A 19,073-nucleotide genomic window follows, 5' to 3' on the forward strand; every position below is an offset into this window, starting at 1 on the left:
AGAATCAGACCTTTTTTAAAAAAATGATGTCATGACCTTTAATTATAGAAAAATGTTGGCCTTATGAAAATGCTCAAAGTGTAGAGAAAGTTCTCTATGTAAAAGCCTATGAAGGAAGTTCAGGACACCCATAAATTTGCCTTATAAGCTGCTGTCCCATGTAGCTGATAAAACATGTTCACACGCATACGGTATTGAAAAGGCTTACTGTGGCTGTGCCTGCTGAGATAATCCAGGAGGTTTCTGCTTGAGTGTGAATGTCATCTGAGCCATGGGATTTGATTTCTGCTGGACCTGCACCTTCTTTGATAACATCTGTTGAACTGACCGCTGAGGGATAGGCCAGGGTGGAGTAGCCGGACTTGATCCTCCAGGTGAAACAGTTTCTTGCTTGGTGGCATCCTCACAGACACTTCCTTTCGTACCTGGCTTACAGACACACAACTGGGGTCGTAGACACATCCCTCCATTCTGGCATGGTGGTGAACAATTGGCTAAGGGAGAAAAAGAGATAAGTGAATAGAAAGATAAAATATGCTTGTGTTACACAATCTTCAAGTAAAATAAACTCTTTGGGATTAAATTCTATACAGTGCAAACAGTTCCCATATATGAAGTCATTGAAGTCATTGCTGAGTAGCAGACACAAATATTATACTTAAAGGTAAAGGTTCCCCTCGCATGTATGTGCTAGTCAATCCTGACTCTAGGGGGTGGTGCTCATCTCCGTTTCAAAGCTGAAGAACCAGCGCTGTCTGAAGACGTCTCTATGGTCATGTGGCCAGCATGACTAAATGCCAAAGGCACACGGAACACTGTTACCTTCCCACCAGAGGTGGTCCCTATTTTTCTACTTGCATTTTTACGTGCTTTCGAACTGCTAGGTTGGCAGAAGCTAGGACAATGGGAGCTGACCCTATTACAAGGTACTAGGGATTCAAACCACTTAACTGCCAACCTTTCGATCGACAAGCTCAGTGTCTTAGCCATTAAGCCATCGCATCCCTTAATATTATACTTACAGTTGTACAAAATAGGCAGAATTTACAACTTCCTGAGATCCTCCGTCTCATGCTGTTTACTGGAGTTATCTGATGAGTTAAATCTGGTGGAAGCTGTTATTATGACTATCAAATTAAGATTGATAGACTTAATTTGAATTCTTCACCCTGAATTTCTTCAGGGTGAAAATAAAAACCATATTTCCCCAACTTGCTACTACCTGGTTGCAGCCATGCTGCCTGTGAATTAAAGAAATTGAGCTTTATAGCTGAAGGGCACTAACTGAAGAAAGGCTGATATAGGTTGTTTGTTACCAGCAAATCTACAAATCTGTCTACATCAGCTACTTGGTTTATATAGCATGACGCAAATACTCAACCTTTATGGCACATTTTTTTTTATAAAAGCCACCTCACTTTTGTCAAATCAATCAAATCAGTAGGTATACAGCTTTTTCAGGTATGGGGGGTGGGTAGGAGAGGGAAACATATGGAACATTTAGAACACGTTGGAAGCAAAATACATCCAATTCACAAACTGACAGCTGTGAGATCTAGCCAGTTATAAAACTCTGGTTTATCCAAACACATGCAAATTCCTATATTTTGCCTCCTCCCTTCAATATGATCACTACCAATCAATTAGGGGGAATTTCTGGTAACAGGGTCACTGAATAGAGAAGTAATCTTCATTACAGGATTTCAAATGAAAGTTGGGAGATTTAGTAGCTTCCAACACATGCATTTTATGATCCCTGCTTTTTAAATATCTTTTTCTTGACAGGTAGATCAACATTCATGCAATGCACTGGATGGCAGCTACCCACTTTCATTTTCTAAAAAGTATATGTGATCCATTTGAGGCATGCCAGCACCCACTTCTTTTTTGACTATCCAGAGTTTGAAGGTACTAAGCAAGATTTCTGTAGTGGTACTTAATGTCTTTTCTCCCAAAAGCTGATGCTTCTGACAACTATAGAAGAGAAAGGCTTATAAATTCAAAGGAGGCTGCAAATTTTTCTCTGATTGTTTTCAGATATATGGAAGTGTTTTCATAGATCACCACAGTAGCCTGTTTGCCTCAAGTGTTGAGGAATATAACAACTCGGGCAAGTGTCAGAACTTGAGAACTTAAGAAGTCAAGACAAATCAACCACAAAATGTAAATCTGTAGGAACTTACTAGACATGAATTATGGTCTTCTAGTAATCAATAATGCCAACCATATGAGGATAAATAAACAAAAAATAAAATAAAATAGTCAATAACTTTAGCCTACTTCAATTAACAGCAATGCAAACTATACAGATATTATATACAACAGATGTACATTAAAAAAAAAGCCAACGGTGCAACACTGCTGTGCAAGAAACATATTTTGAGAAAGAAAAGTTATTTGTTAATTATTTTTTATTATTATTATTATTATTTATTTGATTTTTATACCGCCCTTTTCCCGAAGGACTCAGGGCGGTGTACAGGCAAGATAAAACCAACAATACAATATACAGGTTAAAATACCATTTAAAAAACTTATTTAGATTAGCCTGAAAATTAAAATTTGCCATAAACTAAAAACCCCGTTTAAAAATTAATAAAATTTCACATTAAAAAATCCAATTTAAGCCAGCCCCGCGCGGATAAAGAGATGTGTCTTCAGTTCGCGACGGAATGTCCGAAGGTCAGGTATTTGGCGTAAACCCGGGGGAAGCTCGTTCCAGAGTGTGGGAGCCCCCACAGAGAAGGCCCTTCCCCTGGGGGCCGCCAGCCGGCATTGTTTGGCGGATGGCACCCTGAGAAGTCCCTCTCTATGGGAGCGTACGGGTCGGTGGGAGGCGTGTGGTAACAGTAGGCGGTCCCGTAAGATAAAAGATATCACTTGAGAGTTGCACTTTATTTCTCTTTGGGTAAATATTTTTGCTGAGTACTATTGAAAAGGGTTGACACAGAAGTGCTTGGTATGTTTTACATACTTGTTTTGTCCTGAAACAAAAATAATACACCCTCTGATACACATAAATTGCATTTCCCACTTTCAAATCTGCTCCATACTGTAAAAGTGAATTTGGCAAGCTGTTTCTATCTGGACTAAGAATTTGTTGTTATTTCCAATTATCCAATTGCGTTCAGGTCTCCAATGAACGCAAAACAGAACCACCATGTTCATCTGGGCTCATGGGACCTTTAATTGCATATAATACACAACAAGGAATTGACAGACCAAAAGTCTGATACTTAACCATAACGATTAGTTAAGGTGAGAATGATTAAGTAGTTGAGACAGATTTCCTACAGGCTTCATAAAAGCATCTGCTGGTTAAACACGCAGGAACACTGGCAAGGCAACCGGTCATGCATGATTTCAAGCCACAATCAGATTTCTTAGCACAGCATAACTTACATCTGCCCAGTCTACAATCATAAAATAGCATTGGTCAACTGAATGCAATGAGCAGATCCAGCTCTTCCATTAGAGCAGATAATTGTCAACAGTTTACGTCGACTACCACCTGTAGCCAGATTATTATTATTAGTTACCTAAAAGATTTTGGAATCTCACCCTTTTGTATATATCAGGCCTCTAAAACACTGGCACTTCTATCCTCTGGCTTTAAAATACAGAACAAGACACAGCATGTTTAATTCACCTATTAGAAAAACACCCTCGAGTCAAATAGTTTTATGCAATTGCTGGAAATAGTGAGAAAAGGCTGTTTTGTGTCACCAGAGCCATTTCTAGCTGCCTTTCTAGTGAAGCCACAATAACAAACAATACCAAACTGTTCAAAGACAAAATATCAGGCTTTACTTCTAATTCCAAGTTATTTAACCTTTAAATAACATTTTATTTTTTATTGTTTTAAATATCCAGCACAATGTGATATTATACTCGGTGAATGAAGTGCAGTGGGAACAGGCTCTGTATCTACCGTGCTCTAAGAAGGAAATTCTCCTGAATTTTGCAGGCATTACATGCAAGGAATTAAGCATAGAATCCTACTGCTGTTACACAGGTGAGAGATTGAAAATAATGTAAGGGAGAGTAGACCTAAACAATCAAAAAACAGAAGGCAAGTCCATTGGCAGCTTATGTCATAAACAGCAACTCAATCCAGGTGGAATTCATAGAGGCTCTGCTTTATGAAACTCACTATAGATGAGAATAGGAAATCTTGACGTTTCCAGGATTCTATATTTACCTTAGTATATACTCAGCAGGCTGCCTGGGAGTTGAAGTTCACATATCTTAAAGTTGCCAGGTATGAAAAACACAGTTCTACATTAAATATTCCTGACTAAAATACATGTTGTTCTTATTTCCTTGGCCTTGCCCAGATGCATGGGGCTTGAAACCTGCCATCAAATCCCACAATTTTCTTTAAACCCAAAATATTTTAATATCAAATTAAAATGCCGTATGCTGTTTGTCACTTGCGTCTTCCAAAAAGACCCTATGAAACTTCACACAGGCCCCAGATCCAGTACAAGTAACAATTGCAGAATTAGGGGAAAACACAACCAATTAACCTTTATTAACCTTTTTAACTCTTAACCTTTCGTTAAGCTTTCCTCTGTTGTTCTGAATAATTTTGCCTCCCTAGATTCCCACCCTATCTGACCTCATTTTTATGTTAATTTTCTAAATTAAAACATAAAAAAGCTGAGATGCTGCAAGGCAAAAAGCATCAGGCTTTAGCATTATCTTATTTTATAAAAAAACCAGCATGTTCCCATTAGAGAGCCCCATAGCTCTCTTAGAATGGTTTTGCCTCCTCAGGAAAAAAAAAACCTGAAATAAGCTGAGAGATGCAGATAACATCTAACTTGCCTAGAGGAAATGAAAATAATAACTTCAACAGTTTGACTTCAGGTAAAGGGGTATTTTGTAACTAATTATGGTCTTGTGAGAGCATGTTGTAGAACTCCTGCAACATGCTTTCAAAATTCCAAGTGTGCCCAAACTGTTTCCTATCCCCAAAGTATAGCATTTGGAGGAAATTATTTATGCTAGCAAAATACATCATTGTTGTGACCTAGGTTTACTGAGTCATTACAATACACAATTAGTCCGGAAAAAAAACCATTTTATTGTGACAGCTACGAATTATGTTCATTCCCAGCTGAGTCCCAATTAGTTATAAAAAAAGTCCTTCGGAAGAAGTCTTTCGGGATAATCATAAACCTTTATCTTCTTTGACACCTTGGCAAAGGCCTTACTTGGCAAAGCCCCACAAGTTCAGAAACAAACAAGAGATGCCGACTAGAAGCAGAGTTAGCAATGTTAATTTTCTGCAAAAGGCCCAAGTGCCTTTGTATCTCTTTTAAGCCTTATGGGAAGGGCCAATCATCTCCTGGCCTTATTCCCTAGTCGTCTCTTTTGCTTTAGCTGCTCTTGCCTTCTGGCAGCTCTGAGCATGTGTGCACTAGGAACAGGCTCCTCCTGTTCCTCTGCCTCTCTGCTGTCTGACTCTGGGGGCTCCGGAGTCCATGCATCACTCCCAGATGTCCTGGCCCCATCTCTGCCTCCAATGCAGAGCCCTTCCTCAGACTCCAGGACTAGCCCATGTTCCACCCCAGCCTCCTCACTGTCCGACTCCACTGTCAGGTCTACAGGCTGCTGGCAGACCACAACGATCGTTAGGGTATTCTAGGATGCTCAGTTCTCTCTGAAAAATTTCCAGCATTGTACTCCATGGTCATTGATGATCAGTCCGCAAGTTAAGTTATCTGAAGAATGACCAGTATGGGGACTATCTCAGTTTTATTACAGAATAGAATAAAATTCTTTATTGGCCAAGTGTGATTGGACACACAAGGAATTTGCCTCTGGTGCATATGCTCTCTGTGTACATACTAGTAACAAGTAATAAATCATCGTAATTTTCGTAAAATACATTTTTTTTATTTGCATTTATATCCCGCCCTTCTCCGAAGACTCAGGGCAGCTTACACTATGTTAGCAATAGTCTTCATCCTATTTGTATATTTATATACAAAGTCAACTTATTGCCCCCAACAATCTGGGTCCTCATTTTACCTACCTTATAAAGGATGGAAGGCTGAGTCAACCTTGGGCCTGGTGGGACTAGAACCTGCAGTAATTGCAGGCAGCTGTGTTACTAACAGACTGTCTTGCCAGTCTGAGCCACAGAGGCCCATTCATTATAAATCATAAGATACAACACTTAGTGATAGTCATAGGATACTAAATAAACAATCAACATAAATCATAATAGGATACTAAATAAAAACAATCAACATAAATCATAACATACAAACAACAAAGTTATAGTCATAAGAAGCTAAGGAAATACAATAGGTAAAAGGAAAGATGAGAAGGATAGCAATAGCAATAGCAATAGCAATTGCACTTAGCAATAGCAATTGCACCACTTTACAGTGCTTTACAGCCCTCTCTAAGCAGTTTACAGAGTCAGCATATTGCCCTCAGCAATCTGGCTTCTCATTTTACCAACCTCAGAAGGATGGAAGGCTGAGTCAACTTTGAGCCTGTGAGACTCGAACTGCCAAACTGCAGGCAGTTGGCAGTCAGCATAAGTAGCCTGCAGTACTACATTCTAATCACTTTGCCAGCACAGCTTCTCAGTAATACAGCCCTACTAGGTAGTTTGACATTCTAGGGCCGTGATGATGAACCTAGGGCACACAGAGCCCTCTCTGTGGGCATGCACGCCATCGCACCAGCCCAGCTTCAATTGCGTTTCTCCATCACATTTCACTCAATCAATTCCAACTTCCTGCGAAAAAAAAAGATCTCTCAAAGTTGGAACTGAGTAAACTTTTCAACTCGCGTGTTTCACAATCGGGGAGATGGGGTCCCGTCCTCCTCCTGAAGCCCATTACGATGCAGAGCCACAATGCAATGCATGCGGATCTTTCATCCCTCTGCTGTGGCTCCCTGTAACTCTGTCGTGGCAGAGGGATAAAAGAGCTGTCGCGGCAGTAGCAATGGGTGGAGCCTTAGTGTGGGAGTGAAGAGCCCCTGCAGTTGCCTTTGCATGGCAACAGCATTCCACCTTCATCGCAGTACATGTTGCTGCCAGCAAAGAAGGCTGAGAGACAATGGTGGGGGCGGATCTTGCGGGGTGGGGGGCCATCCCTCAAGCCTGGCTTCCTTCCTCCCTCGATGGCAGGGCCAAGAGAAAGAAAGGGGCATCATGGGGAAGCACTCCCCTCCCCCAGCCGAGTGCTGAACACAAAAGCCCAGGTTTGCTGGCCCAACAGAAGTGCCCCCATTGTCGAATTGGATGGTGCAGAGGCCTGGCCCGGCTCTCAAAGTGGGACACTGTTTGGCACCTCCAGATGCAAGCTGCTGCCTTTGAAATGCACCGCGCCTTTGAGGAAACTGAGCAGCAATGGTTGGGGCCATGGGGGGGCAGCAAAGACATCAGGGCTGCTCTCCCCTTCCTCAGCAAGCCGGGTCTGGAGGAGCGCGGAGAGTTGTGGGCCGAGTGCCAGAAGGTCAGAAGGTGCACTCCCATGTCACCCCAACATGCTTTCCAGTGTGCGCTCCTGTCCTGAAATGGGATTGAGGGGAAAGGAAGCAGGGGAAAGAATAGGGGGGCTTCTATGAGGAGAAGCCCGGCTGGCTTTCCTTTTGGCATGGGGCGGGAAGGGGGGAAGACCCAATAAAATTCCAATTTCCCCCAATAAATGGGGAAAATAAAGGCCGGGCAATCCAGAGTCCAAAAAAGAGGGTGGGGTCTGTTCGTCAGAGGATCAGAGAGGAAATCAGTTGAAATCTGGGCGGGAGGCTATTCAGAGAGGGATCTGCCTGGGGCTCTTCTTCCCTCCCCCTTAGATTCCCCCCTTCCGGCTTTCTTCCCTAGCCTTGTTTTAAGGGGAGGGGGAAGCAAGGTGGGACAATAGTAGCTAAAAGGCTGCAAAGGGGGGTTAGCGTTAGGTTATATTAAAGATGGGGATGGGGAAAAGATGCCATTCCTTTCCCTAGGATCCAGGGAAAGGGAAATAAAAATAGGTGTGTGTTTGTGTTTAAATAACAGCCCCGGATAGGTTCAGCCACAAACAACAGCTGCTGTTATTTTTGCTGTGATCTTCTAAGCTACACAGCATTCTTTAATAAATGCTAACAATAACGAACCATAATATACGGGATTAAAGGAAGGAAGGTGAAATCAGAGAGGGAGGGAGGGAGGGAGGGAGGGAGGGAGGAAGGAAGGAAGGAAGGAAGGAAGGAAGGAAGGAAGGAAGGAAGGAAGGAAGGAAGGAAGGAAGGAAGGAAGGAAGAAGGATGTGATGGCCCTCCAGAGACTCCCATGATTCCCGAGCCAGGCTGTTAAAGAAATCCAGTGCCGCCAGGGAGAAGTCAAGTTGTGAAAGACTGATTGACATTCCTCACAAAACCTCATTATTTAGGTTAAATTGCCATGTTTGGACTTCATGATAAATAAGAGGGTTTTGGGTTGCAGTTTGGGCACTCGGTCTCTAAAAGTCTCGCCATCACCGTTCTAGGGCATAGGACAGTGTTGTGGGAGTTAGTTGTTTAGCAGAGGGATGATATGGGGGGAAAACTGTTCTTGTATCTAGTTGTTTTGCCGTGCAATGCCCTGTAGTGTCACCTTGAGAGAAGAAGTTGAAACAGTTTATGACGAGGATGTGTGGGGGTCTGTTGATATTTTTACAAATGCTGTAATTTTTGTTGTTGTTGTTTTTTTAATTATTACAGTAGTTGGGATAGTCAAGATGCACTGGTGCAGGGGTCTCCAACCTTGGTCCCTTTAAGACTTGTGGACTTCAACTCCCAGAGTCCCTCAGCCAGCAAAGCTGGCTGAGGAACTTTGGGAGTTGAAGTCCACAAGTCTTAAAGGGACCAAGGTTGGAGACCCCTGCACTGGTGGAATGAACTGGATGGACCATTGTTACATCAGATCTTTTTTCTCCTTATGAAAGGGCTTCTCTCTCTCTTCAATGAAACAACTTAACATTAGAGATGTGAGAAAAAGAAGGAAATACGTAATTGTAAAGAAACAAATGAATGGACTTTACATTAGATCCAGGGCTGATACAAGCAGTTTTCTTCCTAGTGCTGCTAAACAGTTATCTGCTTATTCTGATTTGTGTTCAATGGCCTTTGTGAGCTGGGGAAATGGTTCTGTTTTATACCATGGTTGTATTTCTACCCAAACAGAAGACACTGGCTAATCTCTTCCATACTGCTGTCAAGAAAATGACATATCCAGGTGGTTTTCAGAAGTAAAGTTTGATAAGAGGAACTGACTAGTTTATGTGGATTTTGTACGCGAACTAGCTCAAGCTAAGCATCCAAATTCTAATAAATTAGTTGCAATACTGTCACCTCCAAGTTAGGGTTGAAAAAAACATGTCAGTGGAACCTATTTTGTGTAATGCCTGTTGATGCATTTCTTGTGATTACAAATTACTATTTCTAGTAATTAAGATTATCTAAAGTGAATGTTCTTTCATGATAAAACAAGGAAGGATGCAATGCCAATAAGTGTTCATTAGAAATCAAGGTATACAAGTTTCTAAGCAACTTTCATAAAGGAAAGCAAGTTTTCTAATGAAACAAAGCAGCCGTCCATGAATAGAACTTTCAACATTTAGAAAACTGAACTCGGATGAAGGTGATCCATTTGCATCACCTTCTTGTAATCTTACATTCTTTCATTCAACTAGACAGATCTATTCTTGAGTAAATCCTAAGAAATGGGGGGGGGTTTCGTATTCCTTCACTTCTGAAAAAATTAATGGCAATTATCAAAAGATATTAAGGAGGCAAGAAAGGAAGCTACTTTGCCTGGCATCCTGTTTATCAGTCGTAGACTGCATACATAGTCTATGCAATAATTTCTTTCTCATTTCAATATTTTCCATGAGCAGGAGCAACTAAACTAGGGGATTATTTTAAAAATTATTATTTTATCTGAATTAGGATTCCATCTTTCTCTTCTCAAACAAGCCAGAAAGTATAACTTTGATTTGCAAATTTCTTCTGAGTAAGAAACACAACCAGCTAGGATTCCCAGTTCAGAGGAAAAATTAAGGCTTTGTGACTGATAAAACAGGGCTCACCCTAAGTTTAATTGACCATGTTTATTTATTTGATTTTTAAAAACCCCTCCCTTTATTTTACTTTATAAATAACTCAAGGCAGCAAACATACTAATACTCCCCTTCCTCCTCCTGTTTGCACTAGAACAACGCTGTCACTATGTAACTTGTGGCTCCTTAGGAATTGTGCAGTGCACCCTCAAAGATTAAAGCAGTTATGCATGGCCTCCTGAAGAACTGGAAATCACAGCTGTTGCTCTCAATGGCATTCGGATGCCACAACCTGGGATGGTATATGGGTGATTCCAAAGAGTTATGCTAGCTTAAAAACCTCAGTGAACCTATCCTGTTATGCACATTACAAAACAGTTAATGTAGCCATTGGTATCTTATGGTCCCCAATACCCCTTAGCGGTCAAAGTTCTCAGTTACAAAACAAGCAGAGAGCTTCCACGCCTCAGAATGAGATCTGAATCCTTTCATGCATGGGAAGGAATGCAATAACAGAGAATTATGTTACATATTAAAAACAATACTTTATACCTTAAAACAGGGGTCTCCAAAACTTGGCAACTTTAAGACTTGTGGACTTCAACTCCCAGAATTCCTCAGCCAGCTTTGCCTTAAAACTACATCTGACACAGATTTCAACCCAAACAGGAAACTATTTCTAGACTGTAACCAATGCACGGGTTAGTACAGTCCAAATTTGATTTTATATATGCACAGAATTTTACAAGTTACTTAAAGCAGAATAGTTTCTTAGTAATACGAATCAAGCTTATTATAACATATGACATTGTTCAGCAATTTATATTATGTTAACATCAGGGTGGGTTCTATTTACCTTTACTACCGGTTCGCAACGGGAGCGAGCGCACTTCTGTACATGAGCAGATCATCCATTATGACGTCGGGGCAGGTGGGCGGAGCCTCCTGCTGCTTTTACTACTGGTTTGCAAGAACCGGATAGAACCGGGAACAACCCACAACTGGTTAATATGGTTCCTGGTACCCATTTCTAGTAGACTTTGCATGTGATTAAATATATACAATAGGATTAACTGGGTAAGATAATTTATATGAATTTTTAAATCCCTGGTTTATTCAGTTTAATTATTCTTTCATGGTCTTTCTTGTTTTATTTAATGAGTTCAATCAAAAAATAGTGTTCTATCTGTAACCTAAACTAACTTCGTAAAAAAAAAATAAAGGTAGAAGTAAATAAACTGGCCTAATAAATTAAATATTTGCTAGAGGTGTTTGAAAAATAAGATTATAGCTAATGCTGGTTAGGTAAAGATTCTGTGAAATCTGATCAAGCTGAAAATGCATTTTTTTCCCCATAAGTGTCCTGGACACATTTGGAAGAACAGATATAGTCCAAACTGTTAGATTAGTTAGCATGCCACGGCTTCACAGGATGATACACAGGCCCAGAGATTGTTCCATAAGTAAAAGTAAAGTGTATATTCCAAGCAATATCATTAATGACCCACCCAAAGAATCATTAATCTATATTTTTAATGGAGGAGGAAGGAGGTGAAAATACCTACTTTATACAATACAATTATTATTTTAAATTTGTTATGGTTGACACTTCTGCAGACGTTGGATGGGTTACGATATCCAAGGAAACAGTAAAAAACATAAAACAGCATAGACAGCCCAGACTAGAGTCCGCCATAACAGTTGGCCTAATCAACACACAAACCGCAGGCCGGATCTTCAAAGTTATCTCCATCCCAACAAGAGTGGGCCCCACTTGAATCTTGGGAGAGGGAAGTAATTCTGAGGGGAGGGGCCACAACAGAAAAGGTATGCTTCCTTGGTCCCATAAGATGACAACATTTAATAGACAGGCCTGGAGCACATGCACTTTGCCAGAACATACCAAATGGGCAGAAACCATAATCTGTGATCTGTCAAACAATCAGGCCCTATACCATAAAGGGCTTTATGGTGATTAACCAGCACCTTGAACTGTACCTGGAAGCCAAACTGGCAGTCAAAGCTGCTTCCATTTCACAATGGAAATACCTAGACATAATGTAAAATGATCATTACTGCTCATCCCTCTAAATTTTGAACCAGTTGCTATAGCTTCCAGAGCTATTCTTCAAGATCACCACTGTGTAGAGCACATTGCAATGATCCAGTCGCGAAGAGACCAGACCGTGAATAACTATCTGAACAGTCTATATCAAGGGTCTCCAACCTTAGTAACTTTAAGGTTTGTGGACTTAGTAACTCTGGGAGTTGAAGTCCACAAGCCTTAAAGTTATTAAGGTTGGAGACCCCTGGTCTATATGAAGGTGACAGCTAAGTTCTGAAAAATGGAAACTGAAATATACTTAATAGTAAGTTCAAATCAAGGTATTATTTATTTATTTATTTATTTATTTATTTAATTAATTAAACTTTTATACCGCCCTTCTCCCGAAGGACTCAGGGCGGTGTACAGCCTGCATTAAAACAATTTATATACACACTAAAATAACAATTAAAAAACTTATTCCAAAAAGGCCGAAATTAAAATGTCCAATTGACCATATAAAATACCCAATAAAATACAATTAAAATTTAAGATTTAAGAATTTAAAAGATTTAGCATTTAAAAATCAGGCCAGTCCCGCTTGAATAAATAAATAAGTTTTCAGTTCCCGGCGAAAGGTCCGAAGGTCAGGCAATTGGCGTAAACTGGGGGGAAGTTTGTTCCAGAAAGTAGGTGCTCCCACAGAGAAGGCCCTTCCCCTGGGGGCCGCCAGCCGAAACTGCTTGGCAGATGGCACCCTGAGAAGACCCTCTCTGTGAGAGCGCACGGGTCGGTGGGAGGCATGTGGTAACAGCAGGCGGTCCCGTAAGTACCCGGGCCCTAAGCCATGGAGCGCTTTGAAGGTGGTAACCAAAACCTTGAAGCGCACCCGGAAGACCACAGGTAGCCAGTGCAGACTGCGCAGGAGTGGTGTTACCCGGGAGCAACGTGGTGCTCCCTCAATCACCCGCGCAGCTGCATTCTGGACTAGCTGAAGTCTCCGAGTGCACTTCAGGGGTAGCCCCATGTAGAGAGCATTGCAATAATCCAGGCGAGAAGTGACGAGAGCATGAGTGACCGTGCATAAGGCATCCCGGTCAAGAAAGGGGCGCAACTGGCGGACCAGGCGAACCTGGTAAAAAGCTCTCCTGGAGACGGCCGCCAAATGGTCTTTGAACGACAGCCGTCCATCCAGGAGAACGCCCAAGTTGCGCAGCCTTTCCGTTGGGGCCAGTGACTCGCCCCCAACAGTCAGCTGCGGTTGCAGCTGACTGTACCGAGATGCCGGCATCCACAGCCACTCCGTCTTGGATGGATTGAGTCTGAGTCTGTTTCTCCCCATCCAGACCCGTACGGCCTCTAGACAACGGGACAGCACTTCGACAGCTTCGCTGGGGTGGCCTGGGGTGGAAAAGTACAGCTGAGTATCATCAGCGTACAGGTGATAACTCACCCCAAAGCCACTGATGACCTCGCCCAACGGCTTCATATAGATGTTGAACAGGAGAGGCGAGAGAATCGACCCCTGCGGCACCCCACAAGTGAGGTGCCTCGCGGCCGATCTCTGCCCCCCTGTCAACACCATCTGCGACCGGTCGGAGAGGTAGGAGGAGAACCACCGATAAATGGTGCCTCCCACTCCCAACCCCTCCAACCGGTGCAGCAGGATACCATGGTCGATGGTATCAAAAGCCGACGAGAGATCTAACAGGACCAAGGCAGAGGAACAACCCCTATCCCTGGCCCTCCAGAGGTCATCCACCAACGTGACCAAAGCTGTCTCCGTGCTATACCCGGGCCGGAAGCCGGACTGGAACGGGTCTAGATAGACAGCTTCCTCCAGGTACTGAGGAAACTGCCACGCCACCACACTCTCTACAACCTTTGCCACAAAGCGAAGGTTGGAGACTGGACGGTAATTACCCAAAATAGCTGGGTCCAGGGAAGGCTTCTTGAGGAGGGGTCTCACCACCGCCTCTTTCAAGGCGGCGGGAAAGGTCCCCTCCATCAAAGAAGCATTTATAATCCCCCGGAGCCAGCCTCGTGTCACCTCCTGAGTGGCCAGCACCAGCCAGGAGGGGCATGGGTCCAGTAAGCATGTAGTGGCGTGCAGCCTCCCCAGCAACCTGTCCACGTCCTCGAGAGCCACAGAATCAAACTCATCCCAAACAACATCAACAAGACGCGCCTCAGTCATCTCATCCGGATCATCGCAATCTTGGTCCAAGCTATCCCGGAGCTGAGCGATTTTATCGTATAGATAACCGCTAAACTCCTCGGCACGTCCCTGTAAGGGGTCATCCCGCTCCCCCTGATGAAGGAGGGAACGGGTTACCCGGAACAGGGCGGCCGGGCGGTTATCTGCCGACACAATGAGAGAGGAAGCGTAGGAACGCTTTGCCACCCTCAGTGCCACTAGGTAGGTCTTTGAAAAAGACCTAACTAGTGTCCGATCAGCTTCGGAACGGCTGGACCTCCAAACACTCTCTAGGCATCTTCTCCGGCGTTTCATCTCTCTCAGCTCCTCAGAGAACCAAGGAGCTAATTGAGATCTGCGCCGGGTCAGAGGCCGCAAAGGCACGACACGGTTCAAAGCCCCAGCCGCGGCCTGTTCCCAGGCCGCCACTAGTTCTTCGGTCGTGCCGTGGGCAAGATCCTCAGGAAACGGCCCAAGCTCCGTCTGGAACCTCTCAGGGTCCATCAGGCGCCTGGGACGGAACCAAAGCATTGGTTCCGTCTCCCTGCGGTGGTGAGTAGTGGTCTGAAAGTCTAGGCGGAGGAGAAAATGATCTGACCATGACACCAGTATCGTCACTAAATCTCTTACTACCAGATCATTAAACCACTGTCCAGAGATATAAATCAGGTCCAGCGCGGATCCCCCCGTGTGGGTAGGGCCATCAGTTATTTGAATCAGGTCCAAGGCCGTCATGGAAGCCTGGAACTCCTGAACCACTGTCGACGACAAGCCGGCAGATGGCAAGTTGAAATCACCCATGACCAACAGTCTGGGGATCTCAACAGCCACCCCGGCAAGCACCTCCAGCAGCTCAGGCAGGGCTGTAGTCACGTAGCAAGGAGCCAGGTACGCGATCAACAGACCCATCTGATTCTTATGGCCCCACTTCACAAGAAGGGATTCACAGCCGGCTATCTGAGGAACAGTGGTCTCTCTCGGCTCCAGACCCTCTTTCATAACAACCGCCACCCCTCCACCCCTACCCTGGGCCCTCGGTTGATGGAATGCTCGGAAACCTGGAGGGCACAGTTCAACTAGGGTGTCGTGTCCCACTCCTCCGCTGACGGCTGGGTCCGGGAAATCCGAATCAGGCGTGCCTCTGCAGCTCTGTCCAAAGTCCTAGCAAAGTCCTCAGAGCAGGCAGGAGACCAGTAAGTGACTTCAGCAAGATAAGTTTGACTTTTTGCCTGACTCAGAGACTGCCAGAAAGTAGCTCCTTTATATAGGCCATGGGGTGTGGCACCATGACTCAGCACTCATTAAGGCCTGCCCCTCCCTTCCCTCTGTAGCCTCCGCCTCTCCAATCTTCTGATGCGAGGGTCACACCAATCAGCTGTTCTTGGGAGTAAACCCTCCTCAGGCCCACCTGCTGTGGAGGAGGGGGAGGGGTCTAGCTGCTCCGTTTGCCTGGGCATGGAGTCAGGGCTGGGGCAGGGAGATTCTCCTTCTGCAGTTTGTGTGGGCATGGAGCCAGGACTGGGACCGGAGGCATACATTCCTCAGTGTGCGGAGCAGGTAAGAAGGCCCCGCTGCTCTGAGGGCGGCAAGACACAACACTATCCTCACCGCAGGGCCCTTCCCCGGGCTGACGATCGGGATGCGGTCGGGCCGGGTTCTGCTCGTGGAAGGCCCGCACCAGGTCCGGGCGTGACGCCGGAGGCATTGACCCAGGTGAACTCGGTCCCGTACCCTTGCCACGCCACCAGGTATTGGGCGCCCCTTCAGCCAGCGGGAGTCGCGTATGCTGTGCACCTCGTACTCCTCCACCCGTCCTCGTCGACAGCGGCGGGTGGCGCCCGGGCGCCGGAGGAGACGGCGGGCCTCAGGGACCAGCAAGGACCGATGGAAGGCAGGATGGATCCGCATGGAGCGGCAGGGTCAATCGGTAGGCCACGGATTGATGACCGCCGACGGGGAACGGACCGATGAACCGGTGGTCCAGTTTCTTCGCCGGCCGGTCGGACGGGAGATGCTTTGTGGAGAGCCACACGCGGTCTCCGACCACCAGTGGGGGTGTTGCCCGTCGGGAACGATCGGCGACCCGCTTGTATTCCTCCTTCGCCCGATTCAGCTGCCGACGCACCATCTGCTGGACCGCGTGCAACTCGGAGAGAAAGGACTGTGTCTCGGGAACCGGGGAGTCCGGGGGCGCCAGAGGGAAGAGCCGCGGATGGTACCCCAAGTTGGCCAGGAACGGGGTGGTCTGGGTGGAAGTGTGTTGGGAGTTGTTGAATGCGAACTCCGCCAGGGACAGGTAATCAGCCCAGTTGTCCTGCTGTTGGTTCACGAAGCACCGGAGGTACTGCTCCAGGACGCCAATGATCTTCTCCGTCCCGCCGTCGGTCTCCGGATGGTGCGCCGACGACAGGCACACCTGCACTTCCAATGCGGCCATCAGGCTCTTCCAAAAGCGGGCCGTGAACTGCACCCCACGGTCCGACACCACCCTGTCCGGCAGGCCGTGGGCGGAAGGCGTGCTGCAAGAAGAGGCGGGCTGTCTTGGTGGCGGTGGGCAGCCGGGGGCACGGGATGAAGTGTGCCATCTTGGTGAGCATGTCCACCACCACCAGCACCGTGGTGAACCCCGAGGACGGCGGCAGGTCCGTCAGGAAGTCCATGGAAATCGCCCCCCAGGGTCTGTCAGGAGTCGGCAAGGGCTGGAGGAGACCGGGAGGGGCCCCCGTGGCGGCCTTGGCTTGCCGGCACGGCAGGCAGGACGTCACATAGGCATGGACATCATGCCGCACCCGGGGCCACCAGAAGGTCCGCGTTACCAGGTTGAGAGTCTTGAAAAACCCGAAATGGCCCGCGGCAGGGTTGTCGTGGCACTGGGTCAGGACGAGGACGGCGGCCCGTGGGCACATACAACCGCCCGGAACTTGAGTACGTCGTCTTCCAATGTCCACGGAGGCGTGGGGCCCGCCTCCGCCGCCGCTGCTGAGACCAGGCGTCTTGGCGCTGCGCCTCGCACCCGGGCCCGTAAGTCCACCGGTTCCCGGCGGCGGCCAAGGCTTCCGCCGCAGTACAGTCCGTGGAGGAAGAGGGTCTTGGCGCTCAGGTACTCCGGCTTACGGGACAGGCGTCCGCCCTCCGGTTGTGGCCACTGGGGATATAGGTGACGCAGAAGTTGAACCGGGCAAAGAACAGCGACCACCGGATCTGCCGCTGGTTCAACTTCCGAGCCGTGGTGAGATGTTCGAGGTTCCGATGGTCCGTTCGGACCTCCACCTGATGCCGGGCCCCCTCCAGGTGGTGCCGCCACGCCTCGAACGCGGCCTTGATAGCCAGCAACTCCTTTTCCCAGATGGTATAGTTGCGCTCGGAAGGGTTGAGCTTCCGCGAGTAGTACGCGCAGGGAAAAAGAGTGCCGCCATCCGCCGGGGCCTGTAGCAGCACCGCTCCGAGGGCGACGTTGGAGGCGTCCGTCTCCACCACAAAAGGCCGGTGCGGGTCGGGATGTCGCAGGATGGGCTCCGTGACGAAAGCCTTCCTGAGAGCCATGAAGGCTTCCTCCTGCGGGGACCCCACGGGCAGGACCTTCTTCTGAAGGAGCTGGGTGAGCGGAGCCGTCAGCGTGGCGAAGCCCGGGATGAAGGTCCGATAGTAATTGGCGAAGCCCAGCAGCCGCTGGACATCCTTCACCCGACGCGGGGCTTCCCAGCTGCTCAGGGCCTCCACCTTGCGCGGGTCCATGGCGATCCCCTCGGGTGAGAGGATGTGCCCGAGGAACTCAATGGACGACCGGAGGAAAAAACACTTCTCCAGCTTGGCGTAGAGCTGGTGCTCCCGCAGGCGCTGCAGGACCAGGCGGAGGTGCTGGAGGTGACTTTCCCTGGACCGGGAGTAGACCAGGATGTCGTCCAGGTAGATCACCACGAACCGATCCAACATGTCCCGGAACACATCGTTCATAAAATGTTGGAAGACGGCGGGGGCGTTGGTCAGCCCGAACGGCATGACCGTGTACTCGTAGTGTCCGTACCGGGTGCTGAACGCCGTCTTCCACTCGCCCCTTCACGCATCCGCACCAGGTTGTAGGCCCCGGAGGTCGAGCTTGGTAAAGATGGAGGCCTCCGCAGCCGGTCCATCAGCTCCGGGATGGCGGCGGGGGTACCGATTCCCCACCGTGATGGCGTTCAGCGGGCGGTAGTCGCAACACAGGCGCAAATCCCCCGTCTTCTTTTTTACGAAGAGGACTGGGGCCGACAGAGGGGACTTGGAAGGCTGGATGAACCCTCGGGCCAGATTTTTGTCCAGAAAGGCCCTGAGGGCGGGCAACTCGGGCTCGGACAGGCAATACAGGCGCCCGTGGGCAGCGGGCGCTGGGTTGCAGGTCCACGGGCAGTCGTGGGGCGGTGCGGGGTAAGCGGTCCGCCTCCTTTCGCTGAAGGCGTCAGCGAAGTCCTGCAGCTCCGGGGCACGCGACGGCCGGGTGAAGACGTCCTGGCCGGGCGCGGGTGTGGCGGATGTGGTCGACACACTGCAGGCTGGGAAGCGAGATGGCGTTCGCGACCAGGCCACCTGAGGGTCGTGCGTCCGCAGCCAGGCCAGTCCGAGGATCACTGGGAAGTGGAGGTCCGCCGTCACGTAGAAGCGAATCGCCTCCTCGTGGTCCCCGATGGCGAGGCGCAAGGGCTGCGTGGCGAAGTTAATGGGTCCGGCCACCAGCTCCCTCCCGTCGATGGTCTCGACGCTCATCGGAGGGTCTACCGGAACCAAGGGGACACCAAAATGGTCCACGAAG

At 47.5% G+C, this 19,073-nt stretch overlaps 1 protein-coding gene across 3 annotated transcripts in view; it reads right to left on the bottom strand.

The window, feature by feature from the left end:
* LTBP1 (latent transforming growth factor beta binding protein 1) overlaps window positions 1-19,073 on the bottom strand; it is a 240,885-nt gene that overhangs the window by 203,201 nt on the left and 18,611 nt on the right. For all 3 annotated transcript variants that reach the window (XM_058164199.1, XM_058164191.1, XM_058164180.1), the window contains exon 3: window positions 209-494. In XM_058164199.1, coding sequence (XP_058020182.1) covers window positions 209-494 — 286 coding nt within the window. The remainder of the gene's footprint in view (window positions 1-208; window positions 495-19,073) is intronic.

Source organism: Ahaetulla prasina, chromosome 1 (genome assembly GCF_028640845.1).
Source record: "Ahaetulla prasina isolate Xishuangbanna chromosome 1, ASM2864084v1, whole genome shotgun sequence".
NCBI classification, from domain to species: domain Eukaryota; kingdom Metazoa; phylum Chordata; class Lepidosauria; order Squamata; family Colubridae; genus Ahaetulla; species Ahaetulla prasina.